This window comes from Phoenix dactylifera, chromosome 1 (assembly GCF_009389715.1).
Source record: "Phoenix dactylifera cultivar Barhee BC4 chromosome 1, palm_55x_up_171113_PBpolish2nd_filt_p, whole genome shotgun sequence".
NCBI lineage: Eukaryota > Viridiplantae > Streptophyta > Magnoliopsida > Arecales > Arecaceae > Phoenix > Phoenix dactylifera.
Window position 1 is genome coordinate 7,581,015 of NC_052392.1, and position 11,313 is coordinate 7,592,327.

The 11,313-nt window shown below is 37.4% G+C and overlaps 1 protein-coding gene across 8 annotated transcripts; it reads left to right on the top strand.

Moving 5' to 3' along the window:
- The first annotated feature begins 1,205 nt into the window (after positions 1-1,205).
- Positions 1,206-10,569, top strand: LOC103697599 (SOSS complex subunit B homolog). Of its 8 annotated transcripts, none has more exons than XM_008779492.3 (3): positions 1,211-1,447; positions 7,148-7,200; positions 9,773-10,569. In XM_008779492.3, the coding sequence occupies exons 2-3, from the start codon at positions 7,182-7,184 to the stop codon at positions 10,204-10,206; spliced, it is 453 nt and encodes a 150-aa protein (XP_008777714.2). In that variant the 5' UTR covers positions 1,211-1,447; positions 7,148-7,181; the 3' UTR covers positions 10,207-10,569. The 8 variants fall into 8 exon arrangements, with proteins under 8 accessions (XP_008777712.2, XP_008777713.2, XP_008777714.2 ...); XM_008779496.4 differs by having other exon boundaries at positions 1,271-1,423; positions 7,148-7,197; XM_008779495.4 differs by having other exon boundaries at positions 1,285-1,447; positions 7,148-7,197.
- The last annotated feature ends 744 nt before the right edge of the window (positions 10,570-11,313 follow it).

Sequence of the window (11,313 nt, forward strand, 5' to 3'; positions counted from 1 at the left end):
AGGCTCTGAAATGGCCAATCAGACCGAAAGTTTTCTTTTCGTATACTTATTATTCTAGATCTCTCATCAAAAACTGCAGCTGAAGCCGTCCCTATCTTTATACATATTGTGTATCAAATGATTGTTTTTAGCCCACAAATTTACTTGTTAGACCTTTTCTTCATACATAATATATGCTACGGTAGAAGGCAGAGTCGATGTAAAAGTTGAGATCTACCTTTCCAGATTTTTTGGCTTTTTTTAGAAGATTTCTACTAGAGATGTCTATTTTTTTTAAAAAAAAGTCCTACTAGGGTTAGGAAGAGAAATCTGACCCAAATTATGTTAGGGCAAACCTCACATTATAAATAGACGATATGTACCTCATTTTTTAAAGAATTAATGAAAGAAAGAGGACTTAAAGCTCTACTTTCAAAATTCTTCTGCCTTCTTCTAGTTATCTTTCGAAAGATTCGAGTTAAGCGGGTTGAAGAAAATCTTCCTTCAACCTCAATTGGATTTTCTTCAACCTCAATCGGATCATGGTGCTTTCTCAAAATCTTTGAAGCAAAAAGAGATCATTTTTTTATATTTAACTCCCACAAAAATATTGTAGTCCAGCTAAACTGAAGTTCAATGAAAGAATGAAAAACAAAAATTTTCCAACTCTGTTCCTACAAATTGCCAATTTCTAGGGTTCTGATTTCTTCCATTATATTTAAATCTTTATTCAATCTTGGATATGAGAGATGTAGATGTTTTGACTAAAAAAAACACCATGAGAGCCTCATTGAAAGGTTGCTACCCTTGTACCACATGACTTAGTAGGGACATGACTCGGCCCCACTTCCAGCCCTACAACACTGCCACCATCGTCACCACCTCCATTTTACCACCATTATACAGGCCACCAACCTTCTCACCATCCCTCATGATATATTTTATTTTTAAAAATAATTATCTAATAGTAAATATTTTATTTATTATTTTTGAAAATAGAAAAAAAGAGAGAGTGATGAAATGACACCTAACCTGAACGGTGGTCGATTGCCGTAAATAAAATTTTCAGTCAGCAGGAATTAAATATAGAACGATGGTCCAAATATGCAACAATCTTTAGCCCAAGCCCAACAGTCTTTAGCCCAAGCCCAAGCCCAAGCCCAAGAAGTTCAGAACTCTTCCCGGGAGTGGGAAAGAGGACGTTTGATCCTTTCGATCCGACCAAGAATCCGCTCTTAAATCTCAGGGGATTTCCCCATTTCCACCTTATTCTCGTCTCTAGGGTTCGGGTCGGGTAGGAGAAAAGGGCGGGGAGTTGGAATGGCGAGCGCGGTGGATGCAGTGGGGAATCCGATCCCGACGTTGGCGGTACTGATGGCGTCGTCCAAGCACATCGGTGCGCCGTGCCGTGGGAATCATTTGAATTTCGCTTTCGTCTCTTCTGGTACTTCCGTTGGATCTATATTAGGTAGATGAAGTTTTGCTATCATAAAGTTGGATTATTTATTTATTTTCAGTAGATTTTCTCTAAAATTTCTAATAATTTTTTCATTGTTCGTTATCTGTTTTGGGGAATATGTTATTTGATTTTGATCTATTGTAACACAATGTTGGAAGCGTTTCCGAATTTGTCTCACAGTACAGACAGCCCAGTTTGAACTTTTTCAGTAGATCTTCGGGGGAAAAAAACTATTATTCTTGTCATATGTTTAGAGAAAATTTATAATGACTAGGGGCTAAAATATTAACTCATGTTTCCCGCAAACCATATTAGTAAAGCTCAAATATAAAGCGTAGTTGAGCAAATATACTGATATGATCATCCACAAGCATTTTTCAGAGGCAAAAGATAACCCTAGTTAGAAGGGAAGGAGGAAAGGCAGACTCGTAGACTACCAAAAACATGTGAAATTTGGTTAAAGTAGCACTTCTGAAGGACTAAAAATGCTCATTTTCAAGTGAATTTGTGATCGGTTAATTAACTATCATGAGACATGTGCATGGTCTAAATCAAGCATATGCTTTTTGCAAGGAAAGCCATCAACCACATATTCCAACTCCTGCCGTGCTTATTACCTTGATTAGATCTTTTAGAGAATGAGTATGATTATTTGGATATGTATGTACATACATGTTTGTGTATCTATGTACTTAAATACGTACGTATGGATGGATGGATGCATGCATGTAAATTTTAAATTTTAATCTGGTGTGTCAAATTTAAACCCCACAGTTTTCTTTTTGTTTTTTCTTTTTTTCGGGAGCGAGGCGGGGGGGATGTGGATGGTAGTTTTTAAGCACAATATGAGTGCCTCTAAGAGTCACCATCCAATTCGACATTCAAATGTGACATTTTCTTTGAATCTTATATAACCTATCTTGCATTGGTTGAAACTAAATACTTAACTGGGGTCCATGATAAACTTCCTTCTTTTAGTTTTGGTGTTTTGAGATGTTAACCTAGTAAGGTGGACATTCTGGACGTCTTAAGCATTTCCTAAGGTGTTCCTAAGTGCACTGCAGAAAGTGTTGGGAATTGTATCCTAAATATCAATCGTCAGCATATTGATGATTGAATTTTGTAAATGAATTGACAAATCAATAAAGTATTTTTTGGCATTATTCATCATTTTACATCTTCAAATGAACTCTTATATGATGAAGTCCTTAGGACTTATTAATGATAAAGAAGGATTTATCTTCGAGTCCTTAAACTAGTTCGCGACCAAATGATATGTTATTACAAGAACGACAGCATTATCGAGATTAGGTAGTTGTATGACATATACGTTGGTTGTCCTCTTAACCAAGGAGTGTGGAGACACTGGTATGCCACACAGGTAAAGTGTAGGAGTACATTTCACTGAACGTGACCAATTCCGGAATGCTCTACTGTCAAGAGATGTTTCGAGTGGATATGGATATAAGTTTGGCCCTCTGACCTGAGACCGCAACTTATGACTAGCAAACAACTCATTGTACTTTGGTATCGGACTACCTGAATTTTTAATTCAGTGACGAAAGGTCACTGGGTGCAGTCAAGTACTTGCGTAGTCAGTTGTGAGTCGAGATGGAATTGATCCCTTCTGAAAACAGGAGATAATGTCTTGTGATTAATTTAGCAAAACCTTGGCCAGGGTAATCCCAGTGAGGAGTCACAGGATATCTATAGTTAATCACATAATAGATGTACTAATTATAGGGTTGACAGTGAGCTCTAAGTCATCCTGGCATTAGGAGTCAAAGGGATTGAATTATACAGTAACCATAGTTCAGGGTTCCAGAATATTTGCTTCGCATATATTTGGCCTATCCGGACGTCGGGTACCATTACTAGATGGTCACATCGATTAGTGTAGGAAGTCGTTCCTATACTACCGGCTTAGGTTCGAACCTATGAGGTCCCACGTATAGAAGATTCCTGATTGATCAAGAAGGCTGATGAATGATTAAGAATCATTCTGGGATAATTTGGTCAATTCGATTGGCAAATTATCTTATAAAATAATTAAAGTAATTATCGGAGGATTAATTAGTAATTAGATTGCTAATGAACTCAATTGGATTGAGTAATTAGACTAAGGATGAGCCAAATTGAATTAGATTCAATTTGGGCTCAATCAGGATTTTTTGACCTAATTGGATTAGGTCTGAATCAAGAGGACTTAGGTTGACCAAATTAAATTAGATTAAATTTGTGCTTAATTAGAGATTGACCTAATTGGATTAGGTTCAACCCATGGTAATTAGATCATTCTAATTGTTAGGATGTATAAATTAAATGAGTTTGATCTAAAACTGTTCGGATCTTGAAATTCACTAGTCACATATCCATGCATGGCGCCATAAATTGATTTTTAATATGATTAAAAATTAATTTAATTTATTTAATGGTGCCATGGGACACTTGGCAACATCAGGGACCTCTTTCATCATTAGATGGGGTGACATGGAGAGATAAATTCATAAAAAGAATTGGATAAGATCAAATTCTCTCTCTTCATGGCATATGTCATCCTTATCTTTATCTCACTTCTAATTAAGCTTGAATTTCGAATTTAATCACCATAAAATCACCACATAACCCTCTAATCTGATTGGGGGCATGGGAATTTCGAAATTGATAGAGGAAAGTGGCAACATGATGAATGGTTTAGATTAGATCAAGCTTCATCATGTAATGGCGCATGAACTTGAATTTTGAATTCAAAATTCAAAACCCCTCAAAATCCTCCCCAAATATGGGATGGTTGGCATGAAGTTAGATGGGATAGCAACATTAAAAGAACCTCCATCAGCTGGTGGTCGAATTTAAAGAAAAAAGAGAGAAAAAGAAGAAAAAAAAGGAGAAAGAAAAGAGAGGAACCCTAGTTCATGCATGGAAAAATTTTGCATTCAATCTAGCCGACTTCTTCCTCCTCTAAGTTTATCACGCCATTAGGTTTAGGGGTCCCTGATAAGAGTCTTTAGATCAGATCTAAGTCCTCTTCAATCCCTCTAAACCTTTCCTCCAAGTTCTTCCAAGAAGGCAGATCAAAAGTTGATAGCGTTGGGAAAATCAAATTTCAGCCTCAAGAAATTCTGCGCAAGCTAGCACTTCCGCAGGATTGGATCTCTCCAGAAACTTCGCGTGTACTTTTCGTAGAGGCCATTTGTGTGCGTGGCTGCGAAGTCAAGGATCAGATCCACAACTTTCATCCATCATAAAAGGTATTAATCTAGCATTAATCATTTATTATGGTGTCAAGATCTAGGTTCGATTCTCCGAGGTTTTACCCTTTTTTGGGGCTCCTCACGGAGATATCTCCAGAATCCATTCGATGGATATTCGGAGATTAATTGGAATAAAGTTCGTAAGTTTCAGATCTGATAGTTAATCATGCATAAAAGTTTTAGCATAATTGTTTAAACGATTCCGGTATAATCCTATGTGTTCTTAAGGTGCTGATTTCTAGATTTGATCTTGTAAGCATGCATGAATTAAATTGTTTGATTCGATTTTTCCGCTGCGTTTTTGAAACTTAAAAAGAACTACGTATGGCTTGATCCCTCTTATGAAGGGGTACGTAGGCAATCCGATCAGGTTCAGCCATGATTTTCAAAAAAATAAAAAGAAAAAAATTTTCAACATGCCTAACACCGAAAAACCTAGGATTCACTTTCAGAAAGCACTTTAAGTCTGGCTTGAGAGTGCATCTTAACAGAATAAGATAGGAGAAAAAAGAGTTATTCTAAGAACATGGACTAAAGCATGAGCTGGAGAGGATCATTCTCCATTGAAAAAATAGCATTAATGCATCATCATCATCATCACTACTATGTAACTAGATAAATCATCATCATCATCATCACTACTATGTAACTAGATAAATGTGGTCTATCCTTGGTTGGTGCATTTCTTTTATTTCTAACTCTATGAGAGTTGGAAAAATTGAATCATAGTGTAATTATGAGATGGGAGTAAGCATAGAAGTGAGTGGAAACACAAAATGGCTTTTGTGAAACATAAAGTGACGGGGAAAGCAGGAATATATGCTTTGTTAAGAGAGAGGGTTGCAACTTAGAAAATATTAAAACATATAAATATTGACTTAATTGGAGAAATCAACATGATCATACAAAATAGAAAGATGCAAAACCTTGCGTTCAGTTGAATGGCCAGCTAAAAATTATTGAGGTTATTGATGATTGAATAGTGGTGGCAATGATAATGGAATATTCAGATTGTAGTATGAAAATGAGAAGCACAAGTGAGATTTCCTCTGGGTTAAACTCAATACCTGTTGATCATTGGCAGGGATCAAGCAAGAGCTGAAATTTGGGAAGTGTTAACAGCTTGTTCTGGGAGTCCTATCCTTGTGTATACGAGATCAATGTTGGCAGCTAGTTACGTATTGGAAGCAATGGCTGCACAACAGGGTCTGCAGCTAGCAAATCAAATAGGAGAGGATTGATGTAGATATTTGATTGAGGCAGGCTTATGCATCCTTGCTCAGCATGGTCAATTATGATTGGCATATTTGGAATCAAGTGTAGCATATTAGAACTTAGGAAATTGAGTAATAGCTTTACCTTTTTTTTTATATTCATTCTTACAGTTTTAGAACCTAGTGGCTAACTGGATTGCAAAAACTTGGATAGATACTTAAGGCCTGTGTGTGTGGAGCTCAGAGTTTTTTTTTGTTGGGGGGGGGGGGGGGGGGGGGCGTATGCGTTCCATCTCTCCTGGGAGCAGGTGGATACCATATAACTCTTCAAATGCTTCAAATAAACTTCACTCCTTGTGGCATATGCATGCATGTGGGCGTGCATGCAACTGTTTGTAGTGTTAAAATATCTGTATGTGAGAAATACTGGTTTTAAGGTTAAATCACCCCTTATCCGTCACTCTTTACATCAGTTTTATCCTTCCAAAAAAGTTCCCCATTCTGTCAGCAAGACCTCTGCTACATTTGGTTTGCTAAACCTGGGTAATTCACTGATAGGATGTCATTACCACCTGTAAGATAGCTGTGGTTTGTGCAGGTTTTGTTGTGGGGCTGCATACGGGTTGTGGTGTGGGGAGGGGGGGGATGTGAGTGACTAACTCGACTGCAAACTAATGAGATTAAGCTTTTTGATCTCCTCATTTCCATTTAAAATCCCTTTGCTAGATACGCTGTGTCCATGTATATATTCTTCCTGTCAATTGAAAGAGAAGAACGAGAAACAAAAGATGTTACTTTATCCCCTCTTATAGACATTTAAATTTCTTTGTGAAAATTCTAATATTCACATGTTAATCCAATTTGATAGTGTTATTACTTACATGATCAAGGAAAGAAACATGTGTATGTTTTGGCAATCCTGTTAGTTCTATGATTAAGAAAACTATTTGCGTTTTGTTTTCTCTAGGCACCGTATAATCCAATATCTGCTTTGTTGATTTTCCAACTTCTGATTTTCTGAAAGAAAGGCTATATATCACCCACTGAAAATATTATTAAAAATAATTCAATACAGAAGTCAGAAAATGACAGATTATAAGGCAGGGCAGGAAGATTCATCAGGTTACAAGTTCAGCAGATCGCTTCTATTTTGTTATTGTCAATTTTAATTCTTGCATGTGTCATTGTGGTCTGACCATACAATACTTCTTATATATCCATTTTATGGTAATTACCTGCAGGCTGAAAGGGCTTCACCAGAGGTGCTCGAAGGAAATGGATGCTTATGCTGGTAGTATGTACTACCATACCAATGAGTTTGACTTGTGCTGAAAGGAGCAACAAGAATTCGAGAGGGTGTGCGCGTGGTCTGAGTAGTCATTGAAGATGCTCTCCCGAACCATAAAAGATCATAAAAGATCAATCAACTCCTAACAGATCAATCAAGTCAGATTTCCTATTTTTTGAAGTCTTCTCAAAATTAGTACTCAGAACCAGTTGAGATGAAATGACACAATTCTCTCAGACGTTTAATCAAACATATTATCAGCTTCAAAAATCTTGAAGAGAAGGTAACAAGTTCAAACTCTAGTGCCTTGCAATTTACTACCTAATCGATCGATATCAAGGAGAATTCAACGAAGGCTGATGTTTAATGCAGCGTTTCTTGTTACGCTACGAGTATAGAAAGAGGCAGGAGAGAGAGAGCACGTTTATTTGCACACCCGCTCCTAATGCTTTGGCCTCTCTGTTAACCCTCTGCGGAATTGTGGCCGGCAAGCAGCATGCGTCGAGAAATCTTAAAGCTTGCACGTGGATGAATCAAGGCCTTTGGATCACCAAGTTGCACATTGCAAGGCGAGCGGGTTGGGTCGAGGATGAGCACAATCTAGTCTAAATCTAATCTATATCGAGTCAGACCGGATTGCTTTTAGTTTAAATCTAATCTAGTCTAGATCTAAGAAAAATATAATGTATCGATAAAATTATAATTAAATAATTAATTTGTATATATATTATTATAGTTTATGTTTGGATTATTTTTGACATGATTTGACTTGAAAATTCTAATGTATCAATAAATTTATTACTAAAAGCAATCCGGTCTAACCCGAACGGAGTTGGATTGGGTTTTAGTTTCTTTTTTCTTAGATCTAGACTAGATTAGATTTAGACTAATTAGATTTAGACTAAAAGCAATCTGGTTTGACTCGATATAGATTAGATTTAGACTAAATTGTGCTCATCCTCGACCCAACCCGCCCGCCTTGCAATTTGCAGCTTGGTGATCCAAAGGCCTTGATTCATCCAGGTGCAAGCATTAAGATTTTCCAGCGGATGCTGCTCGCCGGCTATAATTCCGCAGAGGATTAACAGAGAGGCCAAAGCATTAGGAGTGGGTGCGCAAGCATGCGTGCTCTCTCTCTCCTGCCTCTTCCTGTTCTCGTAGCGTAACAAGAAATGCTGAATTAAGCATCAGCCTTTGTCGAATTCTCCATGATATCGATCGACTAGGTAGTAATTTGCAGGGCACTAAAGTTTGAACTTGTTACCTTCTCTTCGAGATTTTTGAAGCTGATAATATGTTTGATTAAATATCTGAGAGAGTTGTATTGTTTCATCTCAACTGATTCTGAGTACTAATTTCTAGAAGACTTCAAGAAATAGGAGATCCGAGTTGATTGATCTTTGATGAGTCAACATAATCTTCGTAATGACCATTAATTTAAGTAGCATTGTTGATATGCATGTGAGATATCAAATGCACTCTATCAGTGACAAAATTCTCAGTTATTGGTGACATGTTTGTGATTTGGAGAAGATGCTTACTCAATTTCTCTTAGTAAGAGAGATGTGGGAGCTTAGTTGTTTGAAGTAGCGATTGGCCGATCGAGAGAGATTGTTACCATACAATTTCAAACTAGAACACATGCATTGTTACACGAGTAATTTTAGCTCCACATGCTTTATCAAATAATTGTCATGTATCACCTGCCTCTTCCCCTGTTATTAGATGGCACTCGTGCACACTTAATGCACTTCTTGTGATTAATTGAATTTTCAGACCAGACTCATATTTCCTTGGTATTGGATGCATAAATATAGATAACATAGTTATTTCCACGATGCTTCCTTCATTTACTTGTATTATATGCTTCACCAAAAATGTTCTCATTGGTAACATTTGTTACAACGATACTTGTGTCCGACTCCAAGAATACATGTTGGATATGTAACCGAATTTATCCGAATTGGATATGCTGACACTTGGATACTTTTTTATTATATTTTTTTGTTGTGGTTGATTGGAGTTACAGCACACTATGGTAACTTAAAAAGTGACCTTTTTTTTCTTTCTTTCTTTCTTAGAGATTAGTCAAGGGTGTAGATATTGAAATAATGTTGTAAAATATCACATACGGTAAAAGACTTGAACCTATAATATCTTCTATTTTTTCTTTTATAGAATACTTGAAAATAAATATATAGTTTGATTAAAATTATTTTTTCTATGTATCCCCATATCTCTTTTGTTTCTCTTTTGCCGAGTCAGACACTTGGACATGCTTTTGAATCTGATTCTCGTGTCCTTGTCCATGCATCTCTATCGGTAAGACATCAAAATATTGTTCTGGTTGCTGGTGGGCTATAAGGATTTGTAAGTGGCATGTTAACAAAGGGTTACAAGAAGGCTTTACTTAAAGTGTTTGATACCGCCAGAAATGGACCAACCAATGGAGCATCATGGTTTCTATTTAACAATCCAATTTATGTAGTAATTTTAGTAGGTCTTGGTTTGAATATCTTATTTAGTTCAGCTTCAGTCAAACATGTTCATCCGATCAAATGGTTAATATTGTTGGCAGGTTCCTCCATTATGGAAAACATGGTGCCCCTTAAAGACGTAGCCCCTGCAGCCACCAACACTGTGAACACACAATTTATACTGCTGGAGAAGGGCAGTATAACCCAAGATGGGAAAGAGACAACATGCTTAGCATTAGTTGCTGATGAAACTGCTTCAGTTCACTTCCAGATGTGGGGAAGTGAGTGCAAGGCCTTCGAGCCTGGGGACATCATCCGTCTCACCGATGGTATATTCTCTTATCACAAGAACAATCTGGTGCTCAGGGGAGGCAAGAAAGGGAAGGCCGAGAAGGTTGGAGAGTTCACCATGTTATTTGTTGAGACACCTAATATGAGTGAGATCCATTGGGCACGCGATCCCGACAATCCTAAGAAGTTTCTGCAGGAAGCTGTCATCTCGCCTCACTCCCGGATTTTTCCACCATCACAGTGATGCATGGCAATATTCTACTCAATGTTCTGGACCCTTTCAAAAGCTGATCTGAGAGAAGCACTGATGTTATTGACCCAATTCTGATGAAGGAGATGCCTGGCTTTTTAGAGCAGATGTTGTTCTTGAGCTTGAATCTATATATACTTGTCCTTTTCACTTCACTATTGTATTATGGTAAATGTCCAGCAATTTCATTCATCTATTTTATGCGAAAAACAGCTTCCTATGATCTTTCCGCTCAATCTGCATGCTCCTTGATTATGTCGCATGTGTAATATGTTATTGGTGCTTGTGGATATGTTAGTGGATCATGCTTCCTTGTACCTGGAACTGTCTCAAAGAGAAATCTTGTGTATCTGTTTCATTAGCAGTTTAGTCCGATGCTCCTCACCTTCATTTCCCATCAATTTTCCTTTGTGCTTACCATACAATCTCTTCTCCCTTTTCTTTCTGGGATGTGCGCCCATCGACTTAATTCCTTAACAAATGACTTGTGATACTTCTCTTGGAATGTTTTCTTCCATAACTTCATGCTTCATGGCCATTTTGGCGAGCCAGTGAGGGCCTTGCTGAGAGTTATATCCAGCATGTTGCTCAATCTGCTGATTATAAGTTGGTATTTGAAAATGATTTGCTGCTCTTAGGTTACTTTGGTTCTTGGACTTCCATGGAAATTAAACCTCCTAGCGGTACTGGAGTTCATGCTTCAGTCATATCAGCATCTCTAATTGTATCGAGACCAGTTCATTTGACTCAACTTCTCCAGCTGAGACATTCTTATGCTGGTAATCTGTTATGCTACGTCATTACCATTACAGATTAGACCACAAAGTAATATGTAATCATTCTTGGTATATACTGGTTGATGCTCATCCCCTTGATTTTCCTTCGCAAATATTTTCCATTTAACCATGTTTATGCATTTAAAGGACCGCAATTGGTGGCCGAAATTAGAAGCAAAAAGATTCTGACTTAAATAACTAAGAGCTGCAATTAAAAAGACAAGAAGATACTATCAGATATGAGTGGCGTAAGATAATCTTGAAACCAAATAGAGCATGGTGGGATCAAATCCACAGCTATTCAGTCCAACAAGGGGGAACCTGC

Bases quoted from the DNA above. Each gene is read 5' to 3' on its own strand.
- LOC103697599 (XM_039125371.1), top strand. From the start codon at position 9,574: ATGTTAACAAAGGGTTACAAGAAGGCTTTACTTAAAGTGTTTGATACC.